The sequence below is a fragment of the Camelus dromedarius genome, chromosome 17 (genome assembly GCF_036321535.1).
Source record: "Camelus dromedarius isolate mCamDro1 chromosome 17, mCamDro1.pat, whole genome shotgun sequence".
NCBI classification, from domain to species: Eukaryota; Metazoa; Chordata; class Mammalia; order Artiodactyla; family Camelidae; genus Camelus; species Camelus dromedarius.
The window spans coordinates 9,914,858-9,929,459 of record NC_087452.1 but is presented as its reverse complement, the minus strand read 5'-3'; the positions used below and the strand labels follow the sequence as shown (position 1 = coordinate 9,929,459).

General features: G+C 43.1%; 1 protein-coding gene across 9 annotated transcripts in view; it reads left to right on the top strand.

Moving 5' to 3' along the window:
- Window positions 1-14,602, top strand: part of ITPR1 (inositol 1,4,5-trisphosphate receptor type 1) — a 299,982-nt gene that overhangs the window by 98,343 nt on the left and 187,037 nt on the right. For all 9 annotated transcript variants that reach the window (XM_031470776.2, XM_031470775.2, XM_064496296.1 and 6 more), the window contains exon 5: window positions 11,871-11,986. In XM_031470776.2, the coding sequence (XP_031326636.1) occupies window positions 11,871-11,986 (116 nt within the window). The remainder of the gene's footprint in view (window positions 1-11,870; window positions 11,987-14,602) is intronic.

The window sequence follows — 14,602 nt, the reverse complement described above, 5'->3', positions numbered from 1 at the left end:
TAAGCTCTTTGAGTTATGTACCAACGGGGCTTGGAATCCAAGTGGCTGGCAGCGACTTCATTCTGTTAGAACCTTGCTATTCACACTGGTCCCCAGGCCAGCCACTGCCAAATCACCTGAGAGCTTGTTAGAAATGCAGCTTCTCAGACCCCTCTCCAGACCTGCTCAATCGGTGCCTGCATTTTAACAAGCTTCTCAGATACATGTGAACGTTTGAGAAGTGCTGTTTTTAGAATTCGTTCTGCAGGTTAGTGTTTGTCAGAGTGTGGTTGTGGAAAATTAACATTAGAATCACCTAAAGAACTTATTAAAAATGAGGATTCCTAGTTCCCCACCCTCCACGCCACCAGATGCATTGGTATTAACCCCTCAGGCAATTATGGTCCATGTACTCCTGAATTTGAGCAGAGCTGCTGTCCAGTGAAATCCTGAAGGAGTGGCTCTCAGTTGAAATCACCTGGGGAGTTTGGGTGGGGAGAATTGCTCCCTCCGCACCTGCAATGAATTAGACTCTCTGGAGGAGGGGCCAGAGCACAGTCGTATTTTAAAAGCTCCCCACATGACTGCAAGAAGTAGCCAGGGCTGAGGCTGAAAACCCTAGGGGTTTTGGGCATGGAAGTCAGTTTGAGGAAGAGAACTCTAGCCATCAAGTAGAATTTCAGATACAGCTAACAAAGAAGGTGGTTTTGAGACACAATACAGAAGGGTCTGGAATGCTCCACCCACCCCTGCGGCCCCCTCACTGCGATGCCTCCCCATCCCATACCACCATTGTCTTTATCAGTCCATCTTGTCAACTTTGGTAACTTAAGGACATTGACTGTTAAGAAGAACTGGAAGGAAGGCTTACTCCTGTGGTTCTCAGTGGGGAGCATTTTTTATTGTACGAAGTGGGAGATGCGGTGCTACTGACACCTGAAATGTAGAGGCCATGGATGCTGCTAGACTTCTGACAGTGCCCGGGACAGCCCCCCACAGCCAGGAATTGGAGATGATGCCCACAGTGTCAGCAGTGGTGCTGAGAAACGCTGGTGTAGTGATTTTGAGGAGAGGGGTCGTTCTTGAGGTGCCTTCCTGGAGAATCTTGACTATGATAAGCCACTGTTTTGGGTGGAAATGTGTTGTATCTTTCAAGTAGGTGTTGTGGAGGAGAGAAAAGGCTTGACAATCATTGTTCTTCAGAGATATTTTGACTTAAAAAGGCTGTTTAATGGTAGGCTGTGTTTGCGAGGATTAACAAGAAAATGTAAGTAAAAGAAACATGTCATGAAATACTTGAACAAAATGACATTTCTCTTCATTTAGGGTAAATACATCTTTGAGTAATGCCTGATTTGTTTATTTAGTTCCTTTCAGGAACTTGGGGTCAGTGAAAAGGTCCCTTTGGAAGCAATCTGTTCATTGAAGGAATGCTTAATATGTTTTAAAAAAAAATCAAAAATATGTGGAGGGAGTGGTCCAGTTCATGCATAGTAGGGGCTGGTTAGGGAAACCTGGGATGGGAGGAAGCACTGAGGGGCCCCAAAGTTGGGTCCCTAGGTCTTCCATGGAGACGGGAAAAAAAAAAAGAGCAAGACAAGTGGGGCTGCATCTTCCTTTGGTCATTGGTGTCCACTTGCCTTCTTGCTTCTCCATGGAGAAGTGAATACAAACCAGCAATGACAGCTTTGCTCAGTCATCGAACACCACGTGGAGAACATGTGGGGTGAGAGCACTGTTGTGGTCAAAGGGTGATGCCCTCCTCCCTGCCCCTGTCCAGGTAGGGGAGGGATGGGGGCCAGCAGGTTGGCAGTATTAGCCTTTCTCTTACAGTCGGTGGACTGTATTGGGAGGTCTGGCCCACTTACTGAAAAGTCAAGTTTATTCTGGGGGTGATGTGGTAGGTATAATGCAGCAGATTTCTCCATCTTCTCGTTCTTTCTATATTGTCCATCCCTCTTCCTGCCCTGCCCTTTGGCTTGAGTAGTAGATCTTGCAAAGCTCACTTGAGGAGACCTCACACCATCTCTCCTATCTCTTCTGCAGTTCAGTTAGGTGCCCTTCTCCAGACACCCTGGAGTTGCCTGTTTGCTCCTCTGTCTCCCTGGGGACACTCAGGGACCAGGTTTTACTGACTTTGTGCCTCTGGCACACAGGTGCTTAAGAAGTGTTTGTTAAAAGAAGGAGAAATCACATTCAAGAGGAACTGGGTGTGTCTCCTTTGTGTGATGGTAGTTTCTGATGGCAAAAGTATTTTTCCAGGAGGGTCTTGGACTATGACCAGCCCAGTAGCTCATGTAAATATCTTCAGAGCAGATGTTCCAGATCTTCTGGATGTCCTTTTGTAGAAGATGTGACATATCCCCAGAGGTTCACAAGTGCTGTAATTTTTGAAATTTTGAAAGGCTATGCACAGTGAGATTTCATTTTCTTGAGATTTCATGCCCTGAGAGGTAGTGACGATGTAGGCTTCTGCCCAGCAAGATTTGTAACCTGAAGTCCATAATACTGTTTACTGTTCACAGCTGTAACTTAGAGCTGGGCATCCTCTCTCAATGTTTTGTGCATTTCTGACAATTGTATTTCTTATTGGACAAGTCCGTCCATGTATTTCCTACTTCCCAGAATATATTGGTTTTCAGGTAGTTTGGTGTATTGGATTGAATTGCATATATAACAGGTTTTCCTCTCTGCCTTCCTTCCTCCCTTTTTCTTCCTGCCTGCCTCTCTCTTTGTTTTCTTGTTTCTTTTTCTCTTCTTAAAGAAAAATAGCTTTGTTCTGAACTTGGTCAATACTTGATTGATTTTTTTCAATATTTCACACTTGGAAATAAATTTCATAGATGATTTTAAAGACTTCTACCATTCAAAAATTTAAGCCTATATACAAATCGAGAGAATAATGGTATATTGAACCTCTACATACCCAATATGCATCTTTAACCACTATCAACTGGTGATCCATTTTATGTCATCTGTATCCCCCTCTCTTCTCTCCTCCATGATTTTGAAACAAATATCAGACATCGTGCCATTTCATTACAGATTATATTTTTAAACTGCTGCCTATGAATGGTTTAACACTATTTGGATAGGACCCGGAATCAGTGGGGAAAAGCCTCCCTCGGTCAGAGTCCCTCTGAGCATCGGGCTTTGGGCCAGGGAATGCTCCTTGCCCAGAGTGTCCTGCAGTGAACAAATAACAGAGGCCCTTTGGGGAGTCAGTGATGTCATCTCTCTTCCGCCCTTTCCTCCTCTCCTCTATAAGCCAGCAAACGCCCAACCCAAACCCTGACAAAACAAAGCATGTTTTCCCAGCGACCGAAGTCAGACACTACAGTTAACCTTTTACATGAAGGGAAAATTTGTTTTTCTGTGATCAGCAAGATCATACTCCTTTTTGTAAAACAACTATTTCATTTTCTTCTTTCATTGAGGAATTACACACACATGTATGTATAAAGATGCACACAGCTTAAATTTCAACAGTGCTCAATGAAATACTAAATACGTTTATACCCACGTGACCCTTTCCACCCACAGTGAGATAGGAAACATTTCCAGCACCTCAGAAAGTGCCTCTTCCCAGGAAATAACCCCCCTCCAAAGGTAACCCCTACTGTGGTTCTGTAACTATGGGGAAGTTTTGTCTGTTCTTGAACAGCATGTGAATGGATTCACTTGGTGTGAATGGACTCCGTTTTTGCTTTGGTTTCTTTCACTCAGAATAGTGTTTGTGAAATGCGTCTGCATTGCCATGTGCAGCAGTAGTTTGTTTCCACTGCCGCGTGGCCTCCCAGCATTGCAGGGTAGCATGAATATGCAAGTTGTTTATCCTAATATTTGTTTACTCTGTGCCAGGATTTGTAGTGAGGGCTTTAAGTGAAGTAGTTAATCTTTGAGGTTTGTTTGTGAGTTACCCATTGTGGGAATTGCCCTTTTACAGGCAAGAAATGAAAACCTGCAGAGATGAGATAATTTTCCCCAAGATCGTACAACTAACATATGATAGAGCTGAGGTTTAAACCCAGTCACCAAGGTTACAGATCAGTGTACACCTCAGCACTTCCACATTTGGGTTTTCTACAACTTACCGCACATGAACTATGAGCTTCTCCCTGCTTCATTAGGTCTCTGGGCTCTGTGGCCCCTTGGGGATGATCTGTTGTCTAGAGGAAGACATGTGGACATGGAGAACTTCAGTAACCTGTCCGTGGCTGCTCGACTAGAGAGTGGTGGAGCCAGGGCGGAAACCCAGGTTTCCAGATTCCCTGTTTCTTGTTTATTTATTTTTGGCATTTGTTTATTACCATTGTCAGCAGAGTGCAATGTGTTTTATTACTCTACAGGTCAGCTCAAACTTTTGGTTGCAAACAACAGAAACTGACTGGAAGCCAAAGAGGAAACCTTTGGAAGATTATCAACCACTCACAGAGTCAGTAGGGTGGCGGGGTACGAGACTCAGGTGCTGAGGCAGGCAGACTCTCGACATCTCCCCTGGATATCTGGCCCTACTCCCGCAAGCAGTCTTTAACTGGCGCTGGGTCTTTGTATCCATCTGTCCGGGCGCAGAGGCTCCAACTGTCTAAGCAAAGGCAGATACCTGTGTTCAGGCTGCCTCAAGAAGGAATTTCTGGTCCCATTTGTCTTCCACAATAGGAAAAGACCTTGCCTCCCCAACTAATTTCTTCTCTTCTCTGGGTTAAAGTTGATCTAGGTTCAATAATGCTTGCAAATAGATTTAAAAAAATTAATTGGCCAAGCCTAAAGTAGGTCAAAAAAGGAAGTTTCTACCTACCTTTCTAGTTTTTTATTGTGTTTGTGAAAGATCATCCTGCAACCAGGAAAGATGATGAAGGTACAGGATAGCAACCTTCAGTGTCCTCAGCTTGAGTTTTCTACTCAGAAAAAGCATCTGGTCACCTAGGTGGGAAAATATTACCTTGTTGTCCTTTGTCTCTCAGTAACTGTGTTTTCGGCAGACAGGTAATGGAAGGTTTCTTTGGCAGTCCCTATTGGAAAATGTCACTTGACTTCAAAGGGCTTCTGTCCTGGCTTGGGAAATGCAATTAGCATGCAACAGACACAACAGTGTACTGTACTGGTTTCCTATTATAGTGAACTGGACTTAATTACTTGTTCATGGAAGGCTTTTATTGGAAAGATGAGGTTTTCCTTGTGAACAGCTATTGAAGAGTGTTCTTCCACCTTGAGTACCCACTGGTTCATTCCTTGATCCCATGTTTCCTGAATGCACTGGAGACTGGATGATAAGGAAGGCAGATAAGCCTTCCCTGTGAAACTGTCTAGTAAGTTTGAGTTGGAAGAATCCTTAAAATACAACAATTTTTGTATTCCCCTTTTATTGCTTCTTTTCAACCTTAGCTGCCTTGATGGGAAATTAACATTCCCCTTTCTTAATCATATTGTCGTCGTCTTCTGAAATTTTTATTCTGTTGCCTCTTACCCTTTTCAAAAGAAGGCAAGATATGTACAATCCACCCTTAAATTTTTCATATTTGTAGCCCGTGTAAATCTACCCTTGATTTCTCCCTATATAGAAGGGCATTTATATATGCTGGCTGAATGATGAGTTTTCTAAAAATGAGAGCTTGTTGACTGTCTCTGGTGAGGAAGGTTGGAAGAGCTCAAATTCTCTTTGCCTCTTTAGCTGCTACCGCATCAACCAACGGATGGGGTTAGAGAGAGTGCAGTGAATCCTTGGCACCCTGAGGGACAGACGGCCGCTGATTTCACCTAGCTTGTTGGGAACACAAAGTTTCTTTTCAGTTGGAAACAGCACTACTAGCTCCAGAGCAAACTCATCCCTTCTTCCTGGGCACTCAACTGAATTGCATTTCTTAGCTTCGTGATGGGGTCATGTGACTGGTTATCGCTGATGGCCTGTGACTGCAAGTGATGTTGCTTCCAGGCCAATGCAGTTAAAGAGCAGGTGTGCCTCCTCTCACTGTCTTCCCTAAAGCATCCTTCTGCAGGTGAAGGGTGGGATCTGGGGACCTGTGAGAGATTTCTTTGGAACGTGCACCCGGCAAACAATTGCTGAATTTTATGTTATAGGTTATACGTGCCAACTTATTTTGACTCTTTGCCATCGATAGCCACACCCCTCAAAAGTGCAGAAAGATAATGACACGCCCTCTGATCCTTGGTGTCCTCCAGCTCTTGTTGCCCTTTGTCACCCTGAAGTGTAAAGCGATCCCTCAGTACAGTATTGAACCGTGATTGAGTATGGCATGGCCATTTCTAAAAGTTAAAGGTTTTCATTGATACCTGGGTTGGAGGGGGAACTGCGTCATAGACCCAGGGTTTCTTTGTGGGAGTGAGGAAAATGTTTTGGAACTAGATAGAAGCAGTGGTTGTACAACATGGTGAATTTACGAAATGCCACGGAACTGTTCACTTGAAAATGCTTAGTTATATGTGATGTAAATTGAACTAAAAAAGTCAAATATTGATGAAATGCAGAATAAAAATAGCAGTCCTATGTCTGATACCTCGTGCCTTCCCACAGTTCAGAGGTAACAGTTTAAAATGTAACATTTTCTTCTGGTTGACGCTGTATTTCTAGATGGTGCGTTTCTCTACGTGTTTGTAGATTAATCTCTTTTACGTATCATCTATTCACCTCCTCTTATCACTGCTCCCCTTCCATCCTCCCATTAAAGTTGTATCACTTTGGGGTGCCAAATTAATATTTGATCTTAGCTTTTTATGTCTATGTAGATATTCACTGTTGAGCTTAAGACATTCTAGATGTTAATATGCATCTTTCCCCTGGAGTTCACGCTAATCTCATTTTGCTTTATTTGTGTAGCTCTTTTGTGGCATTTGCTGGTCGACTCTCCCCTCTGAGAGCCCCAGTATGCTTCTGCGTGCCAGGCAGATGGATGATCTGCCCCCCTCAGCCTCGGTCCCTGGAACCCTTTGTCCCTGCTCCAGGGTGGGCAGCAATGCTCTGCATGGTGTCATCGTGGATTCCTGAGCTTTACCAGGTTCCACAGAGCAAATAAGCTTGCTTCTCACTGGTCACCTGACTGCAAATACTTACCTCCATCCATCAAGTTCCATGGCTCCAGCTTCTTTCCATCTTCGTTTATTGTATTTTGGGAAGATGGATTTGAGTTTCATGGAAGATAAGCTGCATTTTTTATTGTTTTTATTTTTCATTGTGTTTTTTTTGGGGGGGGAGTAAAATGGAGAGGAGAAAGAGAGAGGAAATGTCTTTATTCTGCTCTTCGAAAGCTTTGAATCAAGTTCGAGCTTTTGCAAGCTTCAATTAACATATTCTCTAGTTTTGGATAGATCTCCCTAGCCAAGGGCGGGTGGTGGTCTCTGCATTGCGTTTGTCGTTCTGATTTCCTCAGCTGTCCTCTCCTCTCTGGCACCCCCATCCTTCCTCTTCTTCTACCCCCACTCCCTTAAATGACTGACTCTTCTATGTTTTCAGAAGAGTTGATGGACGGCCCCCTCAGTATTTCAGCCCGGTTGTTTCATAGGCATTTCAAACCAAGCATAGCCAGAATAAGAGTCTTTTTTCAAAAAGAACAAAAACCAGAAAACATTGTCTGACTTTTTTTTTTTTAATTTGTTATTTTTTTTTGAAGAGGAGGTAATTAGGTATTTATTTGTTTATATGGAGGTACTGGGAATTGAACCCGGGGGGACCTCACGCATGCTAAGCACGGGTTCTACCACTGAGCTATATCCTCCCTTCAGAATAAGATTCTTGATGTCTCCTGTGCCCCTCCAAATCCACCCTCTCCCAGCCTGCCTGTTCTTAGTAGGCACCCTCACTAAGCAGAAAGCTCCCGTAGAAACGTAAGTCGGATTCTTCTTTGCTTTCAGCCCTTTGCTCACTTCCCACTGCCCAACAAGCAGTGGCTGACGGTGGCCCACGCCATGCTGCGTGCTGTGGCCCTTGCTGGCTTCGCCAGCCACATCTGCACCTTTACCCGCTGCCCTCCAGCCCTTCTGTTTTCACTTTCTATCACACAAGACTTTCTTCCAACTCAGGGCCTTCGCACGCGGTCTTCCCTCTGCCTGGAATGCTTTGCCTCCATGTTTTTCTCAGGATGAGAAGGAACCTACAGCCCTCAGCTCAAAAACCATGTTCCTGGAGATGCCTTTTGCTGACAACCTTGTATGAAGTGCTGCTTTTCCGCACTGGTTGAATTGGGTTGGTAAATAATTCTTGCCCCCAGAGTACTTTTAACTTGCTGTAATTCATCTTGTGTATTTGACTGGTTTTTGCTGTCATGAGGATTATACTAAGACACTTGTGCGTCTGGTCCGCTGTTGGAGTTTCAGCCCTCGGTACTTTGCCCGTGCGCAGTAGGCACACGAATAAGTAGCCACTGAAATCATGAGTAGACTCCTGGGGCCTCAGGGCTGAAAGTGACGTGAGAGGACAAACCTGACATGGCTTCTGGGGCCCTAGGGGATTTCAGTACACTTAAATCATTAGTTCAGCAACCATCCTTGTGCCCTGGGTTACCAGAGTGTTCAAAAGAGACACAAGTCTCTGAAGTTGAGGACGTTACTTTCTAGAGTCCCAGGGATGTGGAGGACAGCGAGGAGATGGGGGTTTCAGCTGCTCTCCTGGCAGGCTTCATTCTCTGACTGAGTCTCCAATGGGGGCTCCCTCTGAGGTCGGCTGCTTTGCTTTCTCACCCCCCACCCAGGACCCCTTTAAGGAGGACTCCAAGCACACCTGCGGCTCCTGTCTTCTCTTAACTGAGCATCACAAGTCTGAACGTCACGGTTAACACTCCTGCTAAGCAGTTGAGTGTTCTCCCTCCAACCATGTTCTGGAATGCTGTTTAAACCCTGGAAGGTCGCTTACAGCCTGTTCTGTCTGGTTTCCAACCCATGTGCCCTTGAACACTTAACCCAGCCCTTTCATTCAGCTAAGTTCTCCTTTGCTAGCCCAGTGTGGCATCGGCGGAAGCTGAGAAATATTCCAAAGTAACTTTTCGGAAGCCTAGTTTAGCTTATTCTTTAAAGACTTGAAGAAACACTTGTCACATAAGAGATCTTTGTGGCATTTCTTTGGGGCAAGATCAAAGCACAATGTGTGTGTATACACACACATGTCTGTACACATGTGTATACTTGGTTCAGATAGGTTCTGTATGTGTTCTTCTACTGGATGTCCTGTATTTGTGTATTGCTATATTTAGCGCAGTATTTGGATCCAGCAGAACTTTAATTTTGTCCTGCTGTGCCATCCAAATAGCAAAGGGCAATATAGAGCCGCCGAATTGCAGAATTTCAGAAGGTTCCTTTAACATCGCATTTGAATTGCTTAATTTAATTTTCACTTTGAATCAGTTGCTAAGCAACTGGGAAGACAGGACAAAATCAGCAAGGCTAATTTGGTTCTGTTACTAGTGTGTTAGCATCTCATATTTACGTGGACGGTTGGTTGTAAGAATGCTTAATCCAGTACGGTGCTCTGCTTTGCCCAAGGGAAATAGTTGGTGTGGGAGTTAGAGGAAGGCTTTGGTGGGATGGATGGTGCTTTAGTTCACACGCTCATATTAGTGCCCGTGAAAGTCAAGTTACCTGAAATTGTGAGCCTGGGTTGTACTCCGTTGGCTTGTTACGTGGGGTGCTTGGCTGGGCTATACCGTGAACAGCTGTGAAATGGTGTGTGCCATTGCATGTTCATCCCTTGGCGCTATACGTCCAGCTTGGTCCTCAAATCACCTGAAGTGTCAAATTATGGGGGTGGCGGTAATGCATACCATGTAGCTGTCATCCTATGAATTGTGTTGGAGGAAGAAAATAGACCATTTTTCTCCGTATCTTTTTATTGATGAAATTACTACCCTCATGTGATCCATAGAGTATATCTAATATACCATTGACTTAAATGTTTAAAATTTTTTTTTTGTATCAAGTCATTTGATTATCAAGGAAGTCACCCTGGCCTAGGGCAAATGCCACCCTCTGTCCTGTGTCAGAGATAGGACATTGAACATGGGCCAAGAGTCTCATGGTTGTGTGTGATTGTTCACAGGGAGAATGGAGAGTCCACATGTATCAAACTGGTAGAAAAACTGTGTTTTTCAGTGATGTCATGAAGTTGATACTGATGCAGTAAATAACAATGAGCCATGACCTTCATTAGAGATGGAGAGAGAAGCCCCATCTTTTAAACTGGTTTCCTGCCATGTTCTTTGTTCTCTAAAGTCCTGGATATTGTCTTTCATATGCACTAATAATTACTTTCAGGAGACGGATTGTATTTTTGATGAAGATGGATGTCACTGATCTTATATTTACCCTGCAGCTGCTTGTGACTAGTTAGAAATACTTAGTGAAAAGATGATGATAGAAATGGAGAAGTATCTTTTATTTCCACAGTGAAATGATTTTAGATTATCTTTCTGAATGATGTCAAGTATTTGTGTGCGCTGTGCTTAGTAAAGGTCCATTGATTCCAGCAGAAGAAAGGGTGGTCTGAATTAGAGGAAAGTCTTAGTGTCTGTGTACTTAACAGCAAATGAAATTTTCTTTGAGATAGTATTTGGCTAAGACAGTTACTAGGTATTTACCTTTTCAACATCCTTTCAGGGAATGTTTCAGTGAACAGATAAGAATGAGTGTCCAGTTAGTAGATGAAATTTCCTTATAAGCTTGTTCTGATCTACTTTGAGGGTACAATTTTTCCAAATATGGGTGTTAATTCAAAATTCATTAATTTTACTCCACAAATACTTGCCATTTGAAAATCCTATATGTCAAAAGGTAACATTTTATGTTTTAGATTTAGAGCAGTTATTTCTGAACTTTTTTGATGGCATATCTGTATTAAAAAAATGACAAATACACCCCTAAATTATGTGTATGTCTGTGTGTACATATTTAAAAGTTATATACATGTGTCATTGTCCTAATGTATTGCATGCATTATAAAAACAAACAGGAAAGTAGAAGTTGATAAAGAAGATTAAGATCAAACAATAATATAGTGTCCTGTTAATCAGCATATTATCATGAATACTTTCAGGCACATAGATACTTTAAGAGAAACATCTATCATTAGAGACAACATTTTAAATATTTTTAAAATGATTTTTAATATCTGGGTGACTTTTTTTCAGATCTGATCAGAGCATCATTTTCTTTTTTTCCTTCCTTTTGTTTGCTGGGTTTGCATTACTAGTATCTTCGATGTTGTGATTTCTTTGCAGAAATCTTTTGAAACTACTGGTCCATTTTGTGAGGGTTAGTTCTACTACACAAGACAATGTAAAAAGTCGTATGAGCCCCAGCACACCTAAACAGAAGCTCAGTCAAGATGCCCTGAAAGACAGGGACAAGGGCACAGGATGTCTCAGTGCAAGTTCATGTGTTTTCCTTCTGCTCCCCAGAGGAGCATCTTGTACACGACACTCAAGAGACCATTGCCCTAGGAGGTGCCTCCGAATGAGCTTCTGTTTTTTAAAAAAATGTAGTTGAACTGAAGAGAGTTGAATTTATATCCAGAAGTGCTTTTGTGTACTGTTGTGTATAGTGAGGATGTTGTCCTTATATTTGTCCAGCATAAAGTAAAGGAGGCAACTATGGGGCAGCATTGAGAGCTGCAGGTTTGGGTCTGAGCCCCAATTCTGCCACTAACTGGCTCTGTGACATTGGACAATTCACTGACTTTCTAAAAGCCTCATTTTCCTCATCTGTAACCTCATGTAATGATGGTGAGAATTAAAGCTCAAAGGAGAGGTTTGTAAAAGGGCCTTATAACTTGTCATTTATACTTATGTATCATTTATAATGCCTTATAGAAATACAGGGGGTAGTTTTTTTCATAGGTTGAGTGTGTATACTTCTGAATAACAATGTTTATTTCTTTGTTTCACTTCTAGATTGCCTCTTTAAGCTATGTCCCATGAACCGCTACTCGGCCCAGAAGCAGTTCTGGAAAGCTGCGAAGCCGGGAGCCAACAGCACAACAGACGCCGTACTGCTCAACAAGCTGCACGTATGTGTTGGGATGGGGTCCACGGCGAGGTCTAGTGAGCTGCCACCTGGGTTGTGTCCAAATGGAATGGGTTGGGAAGATGGGTTTGCAAACCTCCAGCTCTGGATACTAGCTTTCATATATTCTTTAATAAAGGGATAAAAGGGAGCTGACCCTAAGGAAAGATGGGTCACAGTCCTCCTGAGATGTCTTGAGAGTTACTTTTTTTCCTCAGCCATTCCCCTTCCGGGGTGGCTGTGGGTGCAGAACTGGCTATACGCACAAGCTCAGGAAGACAGCTGCCTAGACTAGAACGCTGGCTCCACCACTCACTGACTGGCCGTCTGGGGCGAGTTGCTGAGCTATTTTGTGCCTCTGTTACCTCATCTGTAAAATGGGAATAATGATAATATCCACATTAGGTGGTTGTGAGGATTACATGAAAGGAAACAAAAGGCACATGAACAGTGCTTGACACATAATAAGTGCTTAATAAATTTCATCCATTATTGTATTTATCTCAGCTGTTAGTTGTCTTATAAGAGAGATGCTCATTTTGCTGCTGTTGTGCTGTGTGACCATAAGCAAATTTTTGAGCCTCTCTGAGCCTGTTTTTCCACCTGTCAAATGATGATATAATTCTTCTAGTGTCTAGAGGACCTAATTCTTCTGTGAAGCTAGTCTGTGTGAAAGTACTTTAAGATATTTAGAAGAAAGACATGACATAGATCCAATGTGGTATTATTGGAATTGCAATCCATTCCCCAACCCCCCTGTTCTGCTGGATTTTTTTTCCATGTCACTTATCATGATCTTTCTAATTTGTGGGCTGTCTACCCCTCCTCAAATGTGAACTCCTCAAGGGCGCGAGGTAGTGTCAGGTTTGTTCGTTGCTGTATCTCTCTTGCCTACAACTTGTGGTAGGCACTCAAAGACATTTATTAACTGAATTTTAAAAACATGATCTTTCTTGGGACTTAGCAATGACAGTTGAGGACTTGGATTATCTGTGAGCACCGCGGAGTGTGCACTTGCTGTGTTTTTGACTCATAAATGGCAGAGGCACAATGTACTGCACTTAGTAAGGTAGAGCTCACATAAAGCAGCTTCTTTATCCAGCATGTACTGTGTGAGACAGGGGTGAGGTGCTCCAGGCCTGACGCAGAGACCAGGTTGCTACCGTCAGTGAGCTTACCCTCCAGGGTGGAGACACCCGAGCCCACGCTGCGCGTTCAATGAAGTGCAGACCTGGTGCCTGCCAGACCCCGCTTTCCCTCTGCGGCTTCTGAGCTGTACACACAGTGCTCCAGCCACACTCGCTTTATTTCATTTCCTTTTATTGTTTTGAGCCCCACAGACTCTTAACAGTCACACACCCTTGGAACTTTCAATCTGTTGTGTTTGAAACATTCTTCTGATTTTCCAAAGTGAAGACCTTTGCCTCTTTCACATGTCGGTTTGAATCATTTCAGCAAGGTCTTTCCCCACCTCCTTATTTAAGCCGTGTCTTGCTTGTTTTTCTCCATTAGAGCACCCTGCCTATATCATTTTCAGCCCTGGTCAGAGCCTGCAGTTCTAGTTAATAATAGTTCCCTTCATTATCTCTCACTCATTAGAATGACGGCTCCACAAGATGAGGAGCAGTGTCTGTCTTGTTCTCCACTGCCTCCCCGTGCCTGGAATAGTGTCTGGCACATAATAGGTGCTCAGGAAATACCTACTGAATGCACAAATGAGCACTGTGCTAGGTGATGGTGATAACACTGACAGCATCTTAACCCTCTGGGAGCTTAACAGCTAATTAAGAATAAAAGAGTAGTGGTAAGATGGTCGCAAATACAGTCACAGGGCAAACCACTGAGGCTGTGGGAGCACCTGGAAGGGGCACACAGACCCACTTTTGTGAATAAGGATGTGTGATACAGTGGTCAGGGAGGGCTTCCTGGAGGAGGAGGAAATGACAAGTAAGCCTCAAAGTGAGGTATCTGTCGGAGTGGGAGGGTGGGAGAAGGAGAAACAACAGAAACAAAGAGATTGCTTTGAAGACTTCAGGAATTGCATCATTATTTTAAAGGTTTTTAGGCAGACATTCTCAACTTGAGCAGACCCATTGCTGTCTGTGAAGAGCAAATCTTATGTACCTAGAAATAAAATTCATAGATAATACAACCTCCCAAGATGCCAAATTTTAAAAAAATGAATAATATAGACAAAAGGAAAGTAATAAATTTTATAATTATATACTTTCTTAAATTAAAGCTCAGGCAGGATCACTCTAGAGGGCTTAAAGAAGGGAATGCTTGTACCTTTTTAGGTAAACCCTGTGCATGAGGCAGCCGAAGACTGACTGATGGAGGGGGATAGTCCCAGTGACCCAGAAAGCATGTTCTGTAATGTGATTTTCCAGAATAGTCAGCTGCTCTTGGTAATGTTATGAAGAATGCAAAGCATGCTCTAGCAAGTGCTCTTTAATAAAGTTTTGAAATTTTATTTTAAAAATATATTAATAATATTAGTGAAACCATGCAAAACCTTGCTTTGTGTTGATGTGTAAAGTGGACTTAATGGGCTGGGCTCAGAAGCTGCAGACAGCTTTTCAATCCATGTGAGTGTCCACCCCAGCGTCCAATTTTATGA